The sequence below is a fragment of the Castor canadensis genome, chromosome 2 (genome assembly GCF_047511655.1).
Source record: "Castor canadensis chromosome 2, mCasCan1.hap1v2, whole genome shotgun sequence".
Lineage (NCBI taxonomy): Eukaryota > Metazoa > Chordata > Mammalia > Rodentia > Castoridae > Castor > Castor canadensis.
The window spans coordinates 17,744,211-17,764,185 of NC_133387.1; the positions used below are offsets into that span (position 1 = coordinate 17,744,211).

A 19,975-nucleotide genomic window follows, 5' to 3' on the forward strand; every position below is an offset into this window, starting at 1 on the left:
ATTGTAAGGCTCAAGTAGTTATGATGCCTACCATTTTGGGTCCAAGTTTACTGATGAAGTATCACAAGAGGTATAATAATTTTTTGAAAGACTTTTGCCTTCACAAATGTAACACTCTTTTGCTCTTATGTGTTACTACTTTGCTGGTAGGAAACTGGGCATATTTTATCAGTGGCCTTAAGCCTTTTAAATGATATACTCAAAAGATAAAAGGCTTTGAAAGAAACTTTGTGAATGGAAGGCAATCTTAAAAACTGTCTTTGAGCTTTTTGTATCTTAGTGGTGACAGAGCTAGGTAACAGTACCGCCCAGTGCAGAAGATGCCAGCCAACATGTGCCTTGTGTCCTGTTCCCTCAGATTCTTGATATCTGTATACATTAACCTAAAAATGATTAGTTCCAAGATGATATAGCTATATTTAGTTGGATAATTTCATATGTTCACTCTTTTCCATGGAAGCTGCTCTATCTAGAGGAGAACAAAGTCTGTCCCTAAGGTACCTGGAGATAGTGCCTATAGCTGTCTCAAATACAGATTTCAAAAATTAATTGCTTTAAGAATACAAGCAACTTTTGCTTTTGGATCCTAGTTTCAATATAAAAATTTTAATTTACCAGGGCTGGCTGAGTGGCTCAAGTGGTAGAGTGCCTACCTTGCAAGTATGAAGCCTTGAGTTCAAACCCCAGTACCATCAAAAAAAATTTTTTGTTTACCAGTTAGATTATATAATCCTCTAAAATAGTGTTTTGTTTACCCAGAGCTTCCCTTTTTCCAAGTATCATGTGCACACTAGGTTGAGAAGCGTTTTCATTTAAAAGGAGAGAAAGGTATGGATGATCTGTGAAGCAGGATTAACATGGGGAAGGGGACTTTCACAGCAAATCTTAAGAATCAAGGCTCTTACAAGAGTAATTCAAAGTGGAAAGGGCAAAAAATTACACAAAGCATAAAATTAAATAAAGGAGCTATTTCTTAGTGTATATATTTTAATTATCCTATTTTTACAATTAATTAACCAATTTTCAAATTGGCAGAAAAATGTATCATGTGCAACATGACGTTTTGAAGAATATACACAGTATGGGAAGCTAATTCTAGCTAGTTAGCGTACTCATTACTCCACTCACATAGTCATTTTTTGTGTGCATTGTTTGAGAGCACAATGTCTTCTCGGCATTTTCAGGAATACTGGGTATTGTCATTAATAACAGTCGTCATGCTATACAATAGACCTTTTGAACTTACTCGTCCTTATCTAAGTGTACTGTAGGATTCTTTAACCAGCACACCCCAGTCTTCTCCCTCCTCCTTCAGCCATCTGAATCCTCTGGTAACATCCATTCTACTTTCTATTTCTATGAGATGAACTTTTGTATGGCGTATTTGTCTTTCTGTGGCAGGCTTATTTCACATAGCATAATGTCCTCCAGGTTTATACACCCTGTCACAAATGATGGAATATCCTTTCTTTTTATGGCTCAATAGATTTCACTTTTACACACACACACAATTTTCATTATCCAGTCATCAATTGATGGGCACTTGGGTGTTTCCAGTTCTTGACTATTGTGAATAGTGCTGCAGTGAACATGGGAGTGAAGATGTCTCTTTGACAAGCTGATTTCATTTCCTTTGAATATGTACCCAGTAGTGGAATTGCTGAAGAGTTCCATTTTTAATTTTTTTGAAGAATTTCTATACAGTTTTCTGTAATAATGGTACTAATTTACATTCCAACCAAGAGTGTACAAGGAGTCATTTTGTTCCCCATTCTTTGTTATCTTTTGTCCTTTTGATAACAGCCATTAGGATTGAGGTGGTATCTCGCACAGTTTTGATTATCATTTCCCTGATGGCTGGTGAAGCTATCACATCGGTCATTTGTGTGTCTTCTTTTTAGAAATGTCTATTCAGATCTTTTGCTCATTTTTTTACTTGGTCATTTTCTTTTACTATTGAGTTGTATTAACCCCTTATCATATGCATAGTTTGTAAATATTTCTTCCTATTCTGTATGTTGTCTCTAACTGAGCTGATTGTTTCCTTTGCTATGAAAAAACTCTTTAGTTTGGTGTAATTCCACTTGTCTAGTTTTGCTTTTGTTGCATGTGATTTGAGGTTATAGCCAAAAAATATTGCTCAGACCAATGTCAGGGAGCTTTTTGCCAGTATTTTCTTCTAGTAGTTTCATAGTTTTGGTTCATACATTTAAGTCTTCAATCCACTTGAGTTGATTTTTCTAAAATATATTTTTATTTTAATAGAGGCATAATAATATAAGTGCTTATGGAATATTGAGTTGACTTTTGTTCACAATGTAAGAGAAAGGTCTAATTTCATTCTTCTGCATGTAAACAAGTCGTATGCCCAGTGCCAATTTTTGAAGAGACTTTCCTTTCCCCATTTTATGTTTTTGCTGCCTTTGTTGAAAATTGGTGAGCCGTAACTATGTGAATTTGTTTCCAGGCTCTCTATTTGGTTCTATTTTGGGATCCATGTGTCTGTTTCAATACCAATATCATGCTGCTTTGCTTTCTATGTATTTATAGTATATTTGAAGTCATGTACTATGATGCCTGCAGCTTTGCTCATTTTGTTCAAGATTGGCTGTGTGAAGTCTTTTTTTCTGTATTAATTTTAGGAGTTTTTTCTATTTCTGTGAAGAATGTCATTGGCATTTAGATGGGAATTGTAATGAATCTGTAGATCACTTTGGATAGTATGGACATTTTAAGAATACTAATTCTTCTGGTCTGTGAACATGAGATATCTGTAATTTGCTGTGTCTTTTTAAATTTTCTTTCACTGATGCTTTATGTCTTATATTTTTAATTATTTACTTCCTCTTAACTTTCTTTCCCTAGTACAGTGGTGACACAAGTGGAAGAAACCTTCTCTATAACTTACTAGTTCAAAGTCTCGGCAAGCCTATGCTCTCTTCAGTTTCAATCTGTTTCTTGACCATTGTATTTCTTCTTTATGTTCCACAAAGGTTCTATTTTTTCCTCTGTTACTTCATCCCCTTTTCTCCTTTATCCATTTACAAGTTTCATGGAAACTTATTAATGATTGTTACCTGCTTCATGACCATCAGGTTTTAGTATGTTCTGTCTACATTTGGTTTCCTTCTTGTGACATTTTTCCTAAATAGCATGATGGTTCCTTTTGATTAGTCATAATATTGGCATTGGGTGAGTCCTTTCTGGAACTTCTAATTTGGTATGAATAATTGGGATTAGTGGGTTGGTGTGTTTCTGAAAGTTTGCCTTTGGGTCAGTTGTTTTTGATTTCTTTCTTTAGTAGCATTTTCTTCTAAGATTTTTCTCAATTTATGGCAGGCAGGACACCTCAGCTTATAGTAGAGGGCTTTCTGCCATGGGTTTTTGGTATATGATGTAGCTTGTGTTTCTTGAGCTGACTAAAATTATAAATCTCTATGATCCTGAAACTAGGTCCAATTTTTACTGTACTTCATAGCTCTTCTTTCTGTATGATGATTTAGGCTTATAAACAAATAGTTTAACCAAAGATGGTATCTTCTTTACAGCATTTCATCATTCTATTATTTTTTATAGGTTTCAAAGAGAATTAAAAAAGAGAAACTTTGCAGTGCATGCCTATAATCCCAGCCACTTGCAAAGTGGAGAGAGTAGAATTACATTTCAAGGTCAGCCCAGGCCAAAAAAAAAGAAAGTTAGTGAGACCCTATCTTAAAAACCAGGCCAGGCATGATGGTACATGCCAGGAATCCCAGGTACATGGGAGGCAGAGGTAGGAGGATCATGGTCTGAGGCCAGACAGGGTCATGCATAAAAGCATGAGACCCTAGCTGGAAAATAGCTAAAGCAAAAAGGGCTGGCATGTGGCTCAGGTGGTACAACACCTGCCAAGCAAGCACAAGGCCCTGAGTTCAAACCTTAGTACTGCCAATAAAAAGGAGAGAAAACCGTTTTCTGCCTTATTAACATGGAATCTTTGTATAGTAGTCTTTAACTTTTCTTCTAGGTGTTAGTTCATCTTCTAGCTCTTTTATAGTCCATTCTCCACAGCTGCTCATTCAAAAGTACAAACAGAACGTATGACTTTCAAACACTTGCACCATTTAGGAGGTAAGTGACAGGCACCTCCAAATGGCTCCCTAGGCCCCCTATGAAATAGCCCTTAGCTTTTATTACTCCTTTACCTTTTCACAACACTATTTGTGTACCTGCTAGCATATTATGAAACTTCATATCTGATCTCCTTTTTGTATGCCTATTGCTTCTGCCTAGAATTCTCCTCTTAATGACCCAATGTTCCTCAAAGCCCACCTGGGATGGCTCCTGCTTTTTGAATCCTTCTCTAACTCTTTTGGAACAGAATTGATCTCTCCTGCTCTGTGTTACCTCTTCATATACGTTTGGACCAATATACTTTTCATTATATTATAATCATTTGCTTAGATTTTTTTTCTTCACTAGATTATGAGTTTTCCGACATTGTTATTTGTATCTCCATCATTTGGTGTTAGGCCTAATACTTATGAGTGTCTTAACTAATAAATGTAATCGATATGAATTGAAAGATTCAAACATGAATAATAATTTAGGCCTAACAAAATAGGAGAGGGATTTTTAAATGCAGGGCTTGAACTTTTATTTTGCTTTGGGGTGTTTTTTAGTTGCTGAATTTAGATGAAATAAAAAATGTAAAAACTACTAAAACAAAAACAATCTAACAAAAAGCATAAACATTCTGGAGATGGTGATAAAGACCAGTGGTCAGGAAAGAAGTGGAGAGCTGTAAAACATGGAGTTATTTGAATGCTGTAATAGTTTACATTGTAAGGGCAAATCTAGCACCACGATAAAGTGTACATGGAGGAAAAATAAACAGTCTGGGTAAAACCACACATCCTTCAGGTGTGGTGGGAAGAACAAGCAGTGAGCTTTCCTGCATGTCTCAGTTGTCAGGTTGAGGAAGATGATCTGTTCCTGAGGTCCAAACTCTGTTTTTAAAATAACTACTTATATTGCTGATTTCAGAATATTTCTTTCCTCTTGAGCTAAGTTCCGTGAGAGCTTTTTATGCCCATTTCTAGCAGTAATGGATGATGTGCCTGTCTCAGTGGTATAATTTAGTGACCTTTTGCAGTGAAAGGTAAAATACTGAGTGAGGATTGAAATACTCCATATGTCTTAAAATTCCACAAATCCAGGCATGTAGGAGTCATTCAGCCACAAAAACTCAACATGACTAATCCTTGCAAAACACTCTGAAAGCCATAGTTCTTCTCCACTGCCTGGACATACTGCAGAATACATCCTCTTGGGACTTTAATGGAGCCATCTGGAAATTTTCAGATTTAATAAAAAAAAAAAAAAAAAGCTTTGCTTTTTGCAGAGAGGCAGCAAAGACTCTGCTTCCCAAATTCTTCACCTGAGACAATTGGGTGTTCATTGGTATAGACATTTTTTTGTTCCTATAGCTCAGTAAGAAATTAATTGCAAGAAGTCCAGGATATGTTTCTGCTTACTTCTCATCAGAAAACACCAGAGGTGAAGTTATTCCCTTGTTGCTGACTCTTTTTTTATGTCTTAGAAAGCTTAAAAAATTAGCTCATCTCTTTTCAAATCTGTTTCCTTTCAGACTTACCTTCCAATCCTAGTTGATTCAACACCCCCTTCCTTTCTTTTTCTGAATCATTAAAACAGATTATGGGTGTATCTGTTGTTGGGTGCTTTGAATATTTTTTTACTTGAAGAGTGCCCAAGTCAGGACACCAACAGAGTAGTGCTGAAATCAATTCAATTCACCAAATTTGAATTAAAGACTCACTTATTTTAACTAAGATACAGATTTAGTTAGCAAGTGAGTTACAGCCTAGAAGAAAGACCAGAGGGTGGATAATACAAACTAGCTGATTTATCTGCTCTTTTCAGGAGGGCCAGTGTGTTTCTTAGGCAGTGATGACTTAGTGAGGTGGCAAGTTCTTGCTTGCCATTTCCGTGACCATCTCAAATGGCAATATTCTTTCTACCAAATATTGGGAACCTTCTGTTTTAAATGGAAAAGTCTGCTTGAGCTAGGTGTTGTGGAACACATCTGTAATCCCAGCACTCTGGAGGCTGAGGCAGAAGGAACATGAATTTGAGGCCAGTCTGGCCTACACTCAGAGTTCCAGACCAGTCTGGGCTACATAGTGAGACCCTGTCTTAAAAAAATGTAGACCCATGAGCTTAAAATGATTTGATATTTGCCACTGCTGAAAGTTCAAGGCCTTCTTTCCATTACTGTGTCTTTATTCTGTACTGCTGATTCACATAATAAAAAGTATAATTACTAATTAGCAGATAAGCAGTATTGAGTATTAAAGTAGCTAAATTTTTTCTTCAATCATAGCTAAATTTTTTCTTCATCCATTTGTACATCCACTGAATGATTCTTGCCTCAGCATTGAAAATTGTGTTCATAAATGTTAATTATAGTAATATATAGCTTTATTTCACAACTCCTGTATTGGTCATCTCCCTGCCACAGACTCTACGAGGTGAATCATTCATAGAGGAGAACTCCTCACAATTAAGGGCAGTATGTGATTTCTGTCCTTCCCTTCAAAATTCTAACAACTCTAAATACAGTCTCATGGGTCTCTCATTCTCCCTAAAAATAGTAAGTTGGCACTCAAAACTGTTGACTTTCAAGCTAAAGATGAATTCAACTACAAGATTGTGCCTATATTGATTGAAGAATCTCAATTAAGAGTCAACTGAGAGAGAAAAGGGTTCTAATGGTTGACATCTTCCTTTGATATCTCAACAACATAAATAGAGCTGAAACCAAAAATGGTATGTAAAAGTTACTGGAAATTTGTTACTGGAGTTTTATGAAATTTGTGAGATGTCAATGGCTGTCCTCTTTCCTTATCCTAATTCTTTCTGGAAACATGAAGTCAGTACATAGAGGGTCAGTCTCATGCTCCTGTAAGCATTAAATTCCATGAAGGGTGGAATTTTAAAAAATTACAGTGTGGGTGCATGTCCTTTCTTTTATTTCTGTCTCATTTCTTATTGTCTGAGTAGATCTCTTTTTACATAAAAAATACTCAATCTTGTACATATTTATGTCGCTGGCATTTTCTCTGGAGAACCGGTCTTGGGCACTGGGGAACATGACATGATCTCACACAGTACCATATTTCTCTATGTTCTCTTTTCTCGGTGATAAGTTTGGACTTAATTAAGTTTGCTGCATGCTTCACACCATGCACAGAGTGGCATTTTAGTTACCCATAATACCTAGGCAATCCAGGTAAGATCTGTGGGTTATTGATTGGGATATACCATGCAACCAGTACATTAGTTATACTATTGACTCTATCAAGTTTCTATCTAGCTGAATTTTGGGAAGGTAGTTTCTATGAAATTATTTGTGATTACTGTTATCATTATCATTTACAAAATATTTATCGTGTTTATTTTCTCTTTTTTAGGTCACCAGTCTCTTCAGAAGATCATGGTAAGAATTTGTCTTATTCACATTAAATTCGATATTAAAAATTGATCCTTCGTCCTTGTGTTTCTCTGTTAGTGCAAATAATTATTTAAGAAAGTGTCTTTAAGATGTTGGCCTTGTATTTTTTGTTTGTGAAATGTCAAACACTTCTTAAAATACAATTTGCAGTAGTTGAATTTGATATCTGTATTATTTTCAAACCTGTTACAACTGGTTTGGTTGACAAATACTATGAAACTTAATGCCCCATAAACAAAAGCTTTTTGTGACCTTGGGCTAGGAATGCATCTTTTCTGAATCATATTTTTATCTTTAAAATGAGGGTTTGTAGATTTTCCCAAAAGTCCATTCCAGATTGGACATTATGGGGCCATGTCCAATGCACCCATTTGCAAAGTGTTCTACGTCTGAAATGAAGCTAATTAGTAAGTGATATGAATTGTTACCAAGTTGAGATGAACTATTTGCATTTAAGAGAAGCTGTTTGACTCAGAGGACAAAATATCTAATTAGGTCTTTTCTGACCTTTATTCATGTTTTCAATCAGTCATTCAAATTGTTCATTAAGTTCATTTTTTAAATTTCCACTCTTCATGGATCAATTATGCTACATAACTGTTTCACAAATATCTCATGTGCAGGCCTTTAGGAAGGCCTGTTTTTTTTTCATTGGATCTTAGGATTGTCTCATAACTGGGACCCAGGCCTGTAGATTTCCTTTTTCTAGTTCATTATGTATAGCACCAACTGATCATAGTAAAAATCTGCTCCCTTTGTCTATAGAATGAAATCTTTCCAACAGACCAGTCACTGTGCTCAACTTCCCAATACTGTATTTTAAGGTGGACTAGTTAGCCCATGTGCCATTTTCCTCCTTTTCCTGTCCATGATCTAGAACCTAGCTCTATGACACTATGTCTGATTTCTGAAACTCACTGTATTTGTGACTCTCCCTGCTGTTATCCATACTGCTTTTTCTGGCAGGAAACTTCTGCCCCTTTTGTTATATAAACAGTTTCTGTTAACCTTATCTCATCCTCTGTGAGGATGCTGTCATTGTGCCAAATGTTTTTCTACATTTTAGGGCTTAACACGCAATTTTGATGCTTTCTTTAGCTGGCTCTTCTATTAGACTATGAATTCTTTGGTATAGTTTCCAATGAATAGTAAACATTAAAATGTATTTATTAAATGAATGAATAAAGGAAATAAGGAGTTTTAGGCAGCCTGTCTGCTGACACATCTTGAAAACTGTACCAATATTGGAATGAACTTGTATCATGTTCTATGAAGAATCATAGGGAGAATTATGTTTGGGCTCATTAAGTCAGAATTAGATAATCAGCCACCTAATGGTAACCCATTATTATATGCTACTTGCTGATTGTTGTTGGTATGAATAGGTTTTTATTGCATATTTATAGGTTCTTGGACTTTTGTGTCCAAATGATAAACTAGAAACTTGTGTTTGGTTTTATTTTGAGCTGGTTTTATCCTTAATGACCTTTTGCTTTCCTAGCTATAAGAATGTATTCTCCATCCAAACAAAACAAGCAGCAGGGATTCTGAATTGCAATTCTCTGATTCTCTAGGACTCTATAACTGGTTAGAGTCATTAAACATAAGTCAGGGCCTTCTGAAGCCTTGAAAGGTGGTACCACCGAAAGACTTGCTGTGGGTCTGAAGAGCGATTCAGAGTTAATTATTTTGACAACTCTTATATGTGATTAGTTGAAGAAACATTATCCAAATTAGAAAGCTGTTGTAGTATTGAGACTTCAAAAATGTAGTCTCTCAAAGAGGCATGTACCTGTCCATGCCTCTTAGTTTGCATCTGGAACTCCCAAAAATAACCCAAATGTGTAATGCTACCTGATTTATCTAATCTTACATAATCGCTCATTATCTTCTATTCCATATATCCTTAGAAAAAACTTGTATTTTCTTTATTACTAGTATTTTCTATCTAGCACTCAGTGTATATTTTCTTATGTTTATACGTTTTTAGTTTGAATGTGCTGTGGCTATCATAAAACCTCTCGTAAATGCTCTTGTAGAGCATTGTACACTATACTGACATTGCAATACATTTGTAAGAGAGGTGAATCAGATTTTTCAAATTTATTGTAAAGAATTTGAGGCACATGGGGCAAATGGATTGTGAAACTGGAATGTAATATTACACACATCTTCATTTTTCTATTTTGTTCACTTTCCATCAACAACCTCACTTCCCTCTACAAAAACTGATCCCTTTGGCTATTTCAGAAACAAAATTCATTCTTGAAAAAAATCTAAAAAGTGATGTCATTCATCCTCTCACATCCTTGATTTTGTGCTCCTTATCTGTAAAATGGAGCCAATCCGATCTACTCACTGTACCTTATAGAATGAAATGGTTGTGAGTTCAAATGGGAAATCATCTGAAAAACTACCTTCTAACTTATTAGATGCACCTCAGATATAATAGGATTATTCTTCTGCTTCTAGACAGTGGGAGAGGAAGCATAGACTTACTGATGATGTTTGCTCAGCATTACACATAACCTTAATTTGAAATGTTAAAAGATGGGAGACTGAGTGTGGTGGTACAAGACTGTAGTCCCAGCTACTTGGAATGCTAATGTAAGAGGACTGCAAGAAGGCCAGAGTGGGCAATTTAGCTAGACCCCAACTTGACAAAATCAAATAAAAGTGAAGTTAAAGGATGGGGCAATGGCTGGGGGAGACCTTTGTCCTTCAACCTTCATCATTAAATGTTATGATTCCATAGGAAATCATTTTGTATATCAGAATAAGAGTAAAGTGTTTAATACATAATTTGACCTGCAGTATCAAAGGCAAGGCTCAGTTCATGATTATATATGTGGCCATATACAATAGGCAATATAGGGCAAACCTGACACATAAATTATTTATCTTCATATAATGGAGTGTCAGGGTCATTGAGAATGAAAACTAAAATTTATTGAACACTTATACAGAAGCACTGTGCTAAAGTGCTTCAAGTATATCATATCATTTCATCTTTAATAAATAATACACTACAGGAGATGCACCATTCCCAAGTTTTATAGCTGGGGGAAAAGGCCTGCCGTGCCTAAATAAGTTGGTTAAGGTCACATAACTAGCAACTGGTAGAGTGAATTTTCAAATCTATTTCCAACACCCACATTCTCACTCTTTTACCCACCATGTCTCTGGGAAACCAAAAAAATGATTGTCAGTATTAAGGTGAATTGACAGAATTATCCAGAAAAAAAAAGTTTCTACCCTCTAATAAGAGGGTAGAATTACTTACTGCTGTGTAAGTAATTTCTTTTTAATGACAAAACAAAACAGAATAACAACAACAAAAAAAATAACAGCTTCTCCCTCCTGCTGGGAATGATTGTCCCTGTAGAAAAAGTGAAATACCAATGTCACATTTTCTCATAATTAGTTAACTGAGTGAAACTGAAGCTTAAGGTAAACCTGCCATGCTGAATCCCAGTGGGAACATTATGTTTTAATGCTACATCTGGAAGCCGGAGTCATACTCCTTGTCAAAAGATAAGCCTGGCAGTGATTGATTGCCCTGTCCTCTGAGTTTCCTCTGCAGTTAGTGCCTCTCACTTCATCATTTAAATTGTTCCTGGAGTCACCTCCTGTGCCCAGGAGGCTTCTCCAGCTCTGAGCTCTTCTATTCTTTCAGTCATCTAAGCATGTGATTTTATGGGCTGCTCAGAATGTCATTCTTGTGGCCGCCACATGTGCCAGCGCACTGAGAGGAGGTCATCCTCCAACTAATGTTTGTTCCCATACAAAATAAAAAGTACTGATCTACTCTTTGAAAAGAAAGACCAACAATCTGCTTGATTCCTCCTAGAACCTCTGAGCAGACATCCTCAATGTTCCCACTTCTTGGACCTGACCACAATCATGACTCTCACATCCTGTGGTAGCTTTTTTGTTGCAACTGTATCATAGGAGACAAGGATGGCAGTGATAGGTGTCTGGAAATAAAATTGTAACAACCACAGTTACATGTGTCAAATCTCCCAGGATGAGTCTGTGGTCAGGCTTGGAGGTGACTGTACTTCAGAGTAGGTTGTGCATACATTGTGGCATGTCACAAAGCTATTTGAGGCACGGATAGCTATCCCAATTGGGATAGCTGTTTTTTCTCTAATATAGATATAAACATATATCTATTTATATAATTTCGCTAAAAGAGCTATTTATAAAATGTCTGAATTATTATCTGCTCACTTTAAATACTAAAAAAGGAACAACCATGACTCATTTCCCAATTTATAATAACCCGAGAGCTTGCTCATGGCTGCACGTATGTGCTCCACCTATATGTGAACATGTGAACATGTGTAATTTTGCTTATCTTGAACATTTGTGAATTGTATTAGGTTGTGCACTCCTCTGTGATTTGTTTCTCTTGTTCAAAATAATTTTTGTTTTTCATCTTTGTTGAGTACCAGCTTCTTTTTCACTAATTTTATGTGGTATAATATTCTACTGTATGAATATATAGCAATTTATGTAGTCCTCTGCTAATAAATATGTAGACTTCAGTTTTTACTATTGCAACTAATACCACTACAGATGTTCTTTTTCATAACCACTCCAGTGAGTATGTGCAGGAATTCCTTTAGGGTTTAAACCCTGGGATGGCTTGGTTGGATGGTAGATTAGGCACATATTTAACTTATCAGGTAATGACAAAGTAAGTGTTTTCTGAAGTGTTCGTTGGAAGGCACACTCCTAATTTCAGGGGATAAGAGTTCCCATTAATCTGCACCCAAGCCAACACTTGATATTAATAGAATAAAGAATGCTTGCCAGTCTTTTGGAGGTGTGATTTTAAAATGTGCTTAATATTTACATATAGGATGGAGCAGCTTTTCATGTATTCATAGGCCATGTGTGTTTACTTATCTGTAGAGTGCTTCTTCATTTCTTTTACCCATTATACACTGCTGGTTGTTCTCTGTGTTTTAATGATTCCATAAAAACTTTTTTTGTGTATTCCAGGGCTGGCAGAGTGGTTTACATGGTAGAACACCTGCCTAGCAAGCAAGAGGCCCTGAATTTAAAACCACAGTACCACCAAAAAAAAAAAAAAGTGTATTCTAAGCAAATTTTTTCTTGACTCTATCTATGGTAAATTGTCTCCAGTTTGTGGTTTATCTTTTGAAGCTTTTTTTTGTTTGTTTTATCTGATGAATAGGTACTACTTATTTTTAAATAGTCAAATTGCTAATTTTTTTGTAGTTTATGAGTCTGATATGTTCTTAAATATTTCCATAACATAACCAAAAAGATATTGTCTCATATTTTCTTCCAAAAACTTTATAGTCACCTTCTTTATTTAATATTTAGAATTGGTTTTTTTTGGTTTGGTGAGAAGCACAGGTTTGATTTTACTTTTTTTTCATAGACATGAACATATATCTCATTCGCATTCATTTTCTTCACTGACTTGCAAAGCCTGTTCTATCTTCCAATATCTGGGTTGCTAGGTTTTCTTTTCTGTTTTTTTTTATTTGAATGTCTATTCTCATACCAATATATTTTTAATTGCTCTAACTTTGGTATAAATCTTGATATCTAATAGAGGATGAAATTTGTTTATTTTCAGAAGTGACTTGGTTATACTTGGGCTTTTTTTGTGTCATATCAACTTTAGAATCAGTTTATCACGTTCTGTGTTAAAATTTTTCATGGAAATTGTATCAGTCTACAAATTAGTATAAAGAGAATTGATACTTTTATGATAATGAGTCTTTCTATTTCCAGCTGTATTGGCCTGGTTAAATTCCTACCAATGGAATTTTCTAATTTTCTTCATTAATAGTTTGATCATCTTCTGTTAAGTATATTCCTGTGTACTTTATATTTTTAGTGACTTTCATATGTTGTATTTTTTAAATTATATGTTCTATGACATCTTTGCTGGTATATTCCAATACAATTGACTTTTTTTTCTTTTCTTCTTTTATCATTTTTACATTTACTTACATGTGTATACATTGTTTGTGCCACCTCCCCCCATTCCCCTAAAACTAACTTTTAAAATCTTACTTCTGTATCAAAACTCTTATTGGCCCATAAATTTTATCTAAAGGATCGTTTCCAGGAAGAGACTTCTACACAGGCAACGTCATCTACACATATTGAGGATTTATTTTGTTTTTCCTAATCACCACACCTTATATGTATTTTTCTGGTCCTTTCTGTACTGGTTAAAACCTTCAGTGTAGTACTGAATAGAAGTGAGTATGGTTGGCATCATTGACTTGTTCTTGGTCCCAAAGCAAATGATATTCACCAGTCACCATTAAGTTAGAACTTTGTTGCTAAATAGTCACAGTGTGGGCAGTGATAGTGTTTGCAGATATTCCTTTAAAGCATCTTTACAGTCACTCAACTTTACTCAATTTCACACATATTGAATTTTATTGAATACCTTTTCCTTCATTTTTTGAGGTGATACATTTTTTCTCCTTGATATGTTTATGTATACATTTCATTAACTATTTTCTAATGGAAACCATTATTATAATCGTGAAATGGACTGAAATTGGTCATTGTATTTATCGCCTTCATACCATGCTAGATTAGAATTGCTAACACTTTGTTTAGATATTCACATTGATGATCATGAGTGTGACTGGCCTTTAATTTTTTACATTGCGTAGCACACATATATTATTCCTAGCTTCATAAAATGAGGTTGGAAAGGTTTCCTCTTTTTCTAAGCTCTGGAAGACTTTGTATAACCTTTGATGTGTTTATTTTGGGAATATCTGATATGTATTACTATTAGTCCCATTCCACAGATGAAGAAACTAAGGCACATGGGTTGAGTAACTTTTCCAAAGTCATATGCACAGTTAATAAGGGTTAGAAAAAGATGTAGACATGGGGAATTTGAATTCAGACCCTATTTTGAATCATTCCATTGTATGGCCTCTTAATAGCATTACTTCAGATTTGAAATCATCAAATTATGATTTTGATTGTTGAATGGAGACTTCATAATTATATGAATTTACATTGGGGGGAATTGGTCATTAAGAAGGAGGATTTTGTTTTCTTATAAGTGAGTAGTACAGGTGAAACTGAAGAATAATTCATGCTTCTTACCCGGTGCCTCATAAACAAGGAAACAGAAATCCCATTTCCTGCTAACAGACCACATTCTTTAAAAGGCAGAATTAGCGAAAAGTAGCTATAACCTTCAGGAAATATTACAACCAGAAAGATGTTTCTTCTGAGTGGAAGAACAAAGTGGGCTTATCTCTTTTCTATATGCTGTTTATTAGTAAAATGTGATGAGTATCCTTGGCTGATAATGAAGGTGGAAACATCTGCAGATCTTTAATTCCCTTGATAAGAAGAACTTACAACATTTTGGCCATGCCAGTAGGATGCTTAACAGTGATTTTTGACTATCCAGTGCAAAACTGCTGAAGTATTCTTTCTTTTAACCCCATATGCAGTTTCTTACTATGCAATCCCCCATTGGCTTTCTAATTAGATTGAAGCCTTTTAGTGCTCATTTGTAAGACTTATCCCACCCTGGTTTAGCTCATGTTGCTTTAGTGAATATTTCTATTCCCCTGCTTACAAGCCCCCCTCTGGACCACATCTCCCTTGTAGTAACTTACCCATATGGTTAATATCACCACCTATCATCCCTCTGGCAGACCACCTTCATTGTCCTTCAGTCAGGTCACTCCTCAGGGCTCATTAATTCTGTGTCTTGGAACCACCTCCATAGAGTCTAAGGACAAACAATGATGAATCTTCCTGAGAGCTCAAACCCCCATGATTTCTCCTTCCTTATTCACTTTTTTTTTTTTTGAGTGCATTCCAAATCTTTTTCCTCTTGGGTGGTGTCACCCTTCTTATTTGACTATGAACCCAATGAATAGAGACATTGCCTTATTCTATGCAATGCCCTGGCACAGAATCGATTCTCTCTTTTCAACTCTTACTGTTAAGTTTGCTGCACTATGTGATGTTGGCAAACAGAAACTTCTAGCTCACATCTTTGAATCCCATTGCAGCCTCATTAATATTGCTCCCTGTTGTAGAAGATAGGATAATCCTGGTCCTTTTCCAAAGAGATTCAGTTACTAATGTGCTGAAAAGATGGCCTTTTATGGTGGTCTCACTGGGTGCTCCCCAAAGACTGTGTGAAAGCAAAGGAATGAAAATGAAAGCATATTTTCCTTTGGTTAATCTTCTTTCACAAATCCCAGGAAAATAGATTATCTATTGCTGATTAAAAAGCAATGCAAGCAAACAAACCAAAACAAGGCCCCTGGGTTTTCCAAAATCTGGTTATGTTATTTTATATATATCCTGATCCTACTATTCCCTTTTACTAAATCTCATTATTTATTGTAACCATACAATCCTTTTGATCCTTTTGGCTTCTTTGGAGTGCTTTGTTGGTGATAATTATCTGTCTATGAAGGCTGATTTTAAATGTGCTTGTGGGAGAGGCATTCTCTTTACTAAGATTTACCCATAACATTGCTTTAGATTGCCTTCGGACACAGAGAATACTTGTATGAAAGTATTGAAAATATTGAAAAATAAGAACATAACAGAAAACAAGAAAGTTTTGAGGGGGGAAAGCTAACTTGGTTTGCATTTTAGTAGAAAGATATAAGAGGACATCAAACAAGATAATGATGTCTGATCTCAAATAAAGTTATCATAGACTTTATCCCCCCAAGTAAGTCAATGTGGTGTTTAAAAACGAAATTAGAAATCCTTGACTCTTGGTCTCTGTGAGGGAAAATTAAAGTGAGAGTACCTTTTAAAGCTTACTGTGTTTAGTTAAGATTTCTATTACATGAAAGTAGGTGATCTCACTTATATTAATGCCCAATGCACCAAGGGGCTAGGTTGGCATAATGATAGTTACCCATATATAAGAATAATTGTTACTCCATTTGTCTATTTTTTACATAACTAGAAATCTTAATATCCATTAAAAATTACCCCAGTGTGCTCTACCTGAAGTTTATTTCATTTTATTTTTATTTTGGTAGCTTCCTGTTGAAAAGAATCGGCTGGTAACTGATTTTCCTGAATTAGGGTCTTATCATGATTTCCAGTTTTAAAATGTTAGGAGGCTTGTCAGTTTTTCAATTGGTCCCTAAATGGTTACTTTAGATATTACTTTAATCTGTATTCTCCAGTACTTTAGAAGCATTCTTTTGTATTTGTGTTTTTGTTTGCCCAGCCTGTGTATTATAATTATTTATGCCTGGGCTATCTAGGATAGAACTGTGAAAACATTCATCAGTCCAGGTCTCTTACAAAATCATTAAGTCAACTATATGTTTCTTCATTTTGTCCATGTTTCTTATATCAGTCCTTTTCTGGGTCTACCCCCTGCTTCTTATGTCAGTCTTTCTTTTCTGGGTCCATTTTGGGTCTCTGCATTTTAGGATGTAACTTTCTTAGCATCATGCAATATACCCTCCTTCACCAGCTTGCATCACTCTACATAATACTTAGGAGCAGGTCTTTGTTATGGGCTTTCCTTTCCTCAGAAGGGAAGTGTGATTTTCTTTACCTGTTCTCATCAAAACTAGAAAACTATGGGATATTGAAACTAAAATTACATTCCTCTGGGCCAACCAGGGAAATGCAGAGATAGGAGGACATGGTGTTACCAGCTAATGACACCATGGTACTACTTGATAGTCTCTATAGCCAGATAAGGGAAGTAGAATAGTGCCCTGTTAGAGAGACAGGCTGTCTGTCTAGTAAGTCTCTCCCAGCCTGGGTCTCTGTCCTGGCTTTATTCCATGTTAGTTGCTAGCTGTGTGGCCTTGAACAAGTTTTTTAACCTCACTAACCCTCAATTGGAAATGAGATAATAGTAATAATATATTTAGTAGGTTTATTGAGAGGATTAATTTAGGTAACATATGCTCTATGTTAAGCATCAAGCCCATGTTAAGCCATGGGCCAGCATCTAGCTATATGTTTAGCACACAAGAAGTTGGCTAACATTAGTAGAATGAAGGGATAGAGAAGTGCAAGATAGAGCAAGAGAAACCATAAATGTCAAACAGCCAAATGGTGATATATTTTTTCTATAAATAGAGTTCATATGTCCTATTTGCATGGGCTTCTTATAGTAGCAAAGTCTATTGTTTTCTAGGATTATTGGGACTAGACATTTTCTTCAGGTCACAGCCCAATAGGCAGTGAACGATTTCTGTCATTCTGAGCAGTGGTCAGTCATGGTGGCAGAACTGGTCATAGCAAGAGCTGTGGTCTAGAAAGAGCAGAACCAGATCCCCATCCTGGCTTCACCATCCATGCCTGGGTGATGAGGGCAAAGCATTTGCCTCAAGGCTTGGTTTCTCTAGGGAGCAGGTTGTGCTGGCTGCCCTAGAAGACTTTTTCAGGTATTTACTCTTGGGCCTCTAAGTCAGGAAAGAGTTACCAAGCAATAAAAGCAATGAGGAAAACCCCAAAAGTCACCTCAAATTTTGGAAAAGTATTGTGGGGACAGATATCTCTGTGCTGTTCTCTAAGGGTCATGTGAATGGATTTCTGTGTACTAGCACCAGTCTATTTCTGCTTACAGTGACAAACAATGCTGCCATTACCATACCTCACCATGTAGCTTCTTTCCAGAAAGAGAAAAAAATCAACTTGTCAGTGTATAAATGCTACCAGTAACTTCCATGGTGATAGCTTTCTTTCACAAGTTAAAATCCATTACTTTTTAATTACACAGCTTCTAGTTTTTTCTCTTGACAAAGCAAGCCCCATTGCTTATTAAAAAAGAAATTTGTAATCCACCAGGATCCACTCAGTTTTTCTCATCTGGCAACATTTCAATTCCTTCTGTCACATTAGCAACTGAAGGTAATTGTCTTGGCCATTACCAAAATACATGTATATAAAGAGAGAGAGAGTGGTGTTTTACCAGACTACACAAAAGTCATTTCAGCATTACTGTCTCTGCTTTGATTCCCTCCAGTGCACCTATCTAGTTATTGTACCTTCCTTAATTGTTGGTTTCTTGTCATTCTCAGGAAGCTTGGCCCATCCAATAGCACTCTTCAGGCTGCTGACCTTCCAGCAGCCTCTTTGCTATATATTTTAATTCCTCTTTATGTTTGAGGAAGAGAGTGGTAGTCTTGGCCAAAGATAAAATGAAGTTTCTGGGTGATTTCCATTGATATTATGGAGCGGGAGGAGAGTTGCTGGCCTCACTCGTATCATTCATGAAGTCTTGGAAGTCACCCTATTCCTGACTCATATTCTGTCCTTCCCATTTCAGTCATCCCAACCTATTTTTTCCTCTAAGCTTCTATGCTGGCTGCTCTTCTTCACAGAAAACTCTCCTATCTTTTCTGCCAGTGCATATCTTCCCTTTCTGGACATTTTTTTTATAACCTCCCTATGCAATCATTTTCTATATCACTCTCTATTTCTTTAGCAGTCAAGGATTATGTTTGGCTGTATAAGTATATAGGTATTAAATTTCTAGCTATTTTTTCCTTAGAAGTGTATGAAATCCTATGACGAATGGAAGTTTAGTCTGTTTCTCTTTGCAGCACCTGAGCAATAAAATCTGATCTTTCATAAGAATCAATGAATGCTTACTAATATACTGAAGCCTATCTTGTATTTATCTTTGAGCATGCTCAGAACTGACCATTTATGTTATCATTCTTGCTTCAAAGGGATGACATTGCTTGGTCAACTTAACAGTATGTCATAGTGCAAGTTAAGATTTATTTTTTGCTTTTCTGAAATAAAATACTTATTTTTTTCTGTTCTTCCACTTAGTATCTGTTGTGTTTATATGGGGAAGAGTCAAAATAACTATTTTATTATAACTTACTTGCAAATACAATTTGTCTTGTCTATTTTTACATGAACAACTGAGAGTATTCTCTAGAAATTCCATCTTTTTAAAAATTGCACATTTTGCTGACATGCATCCCTGAAAGTGACCTTTGCTATACTAACTCCTCCTTGGCTTTACTTTTGTTCCATTGAGGGATGTTTTCGCTAACTCCATTCTTCTTTGTTAAAAAAGCCTTCATCTTACAGAGTGCTCAGTTTCTGCTAGGTACTGATAAGGTACTTAATGTGCATTCTGATGACTGGATGACCCACAAACCTATAATCTCCTTGAGCTCTACAATACACCCTTCTTACTTGGCTCCTGGCCTTGAACACCAGTTTCCCTTGTGGTCTTGAAGTTTGGTCAAAGCAAATAACCATCCATCACTTTCAGGCAACATCAGATCTGCTTGCTGCTAGTGCTGAATGAAATATGTGCACACTTTTTCAAACTCCTTTTCGATATCCTGAAGGACAGCACTAAAATACATCAAATGAATTCAAGGAGACCAATCACAGCAGGAATGCTAGCTTGATGCTGAGTGAAGGGACAATGCCAAAACCCTGATTCCATCGGTAAGCTGC

At 35.9% G+C, this 19,975-nt stretch overlaps 1 protein-coding gene across 7 annotated transcripts in view; it reads left to right on the plus strand.

The window, feature by feature from the left end:
- The window catches only part of Dgki (diacylglycerol kinase iota), a 444,865-nt gene that overhangs the window by 394,887 nt on the left and 30,003 nt on the right, over positions 1–19,975 (plus strand). For all 7 annotated transcript variants that reach the window (XM_074062275.1, XM_074062281.1, XM_074062280.1 and 4 more), the window contains one exon: positions 7,473–7,498. In XM_074062275.1, coding sequence (XP_073918376.1) covers positions 7,473–7,498 — 26 coding nt within the window. The remainder of the gene's footprint in view (positions 1–7,472; positions 7,499–19,975) is intronic.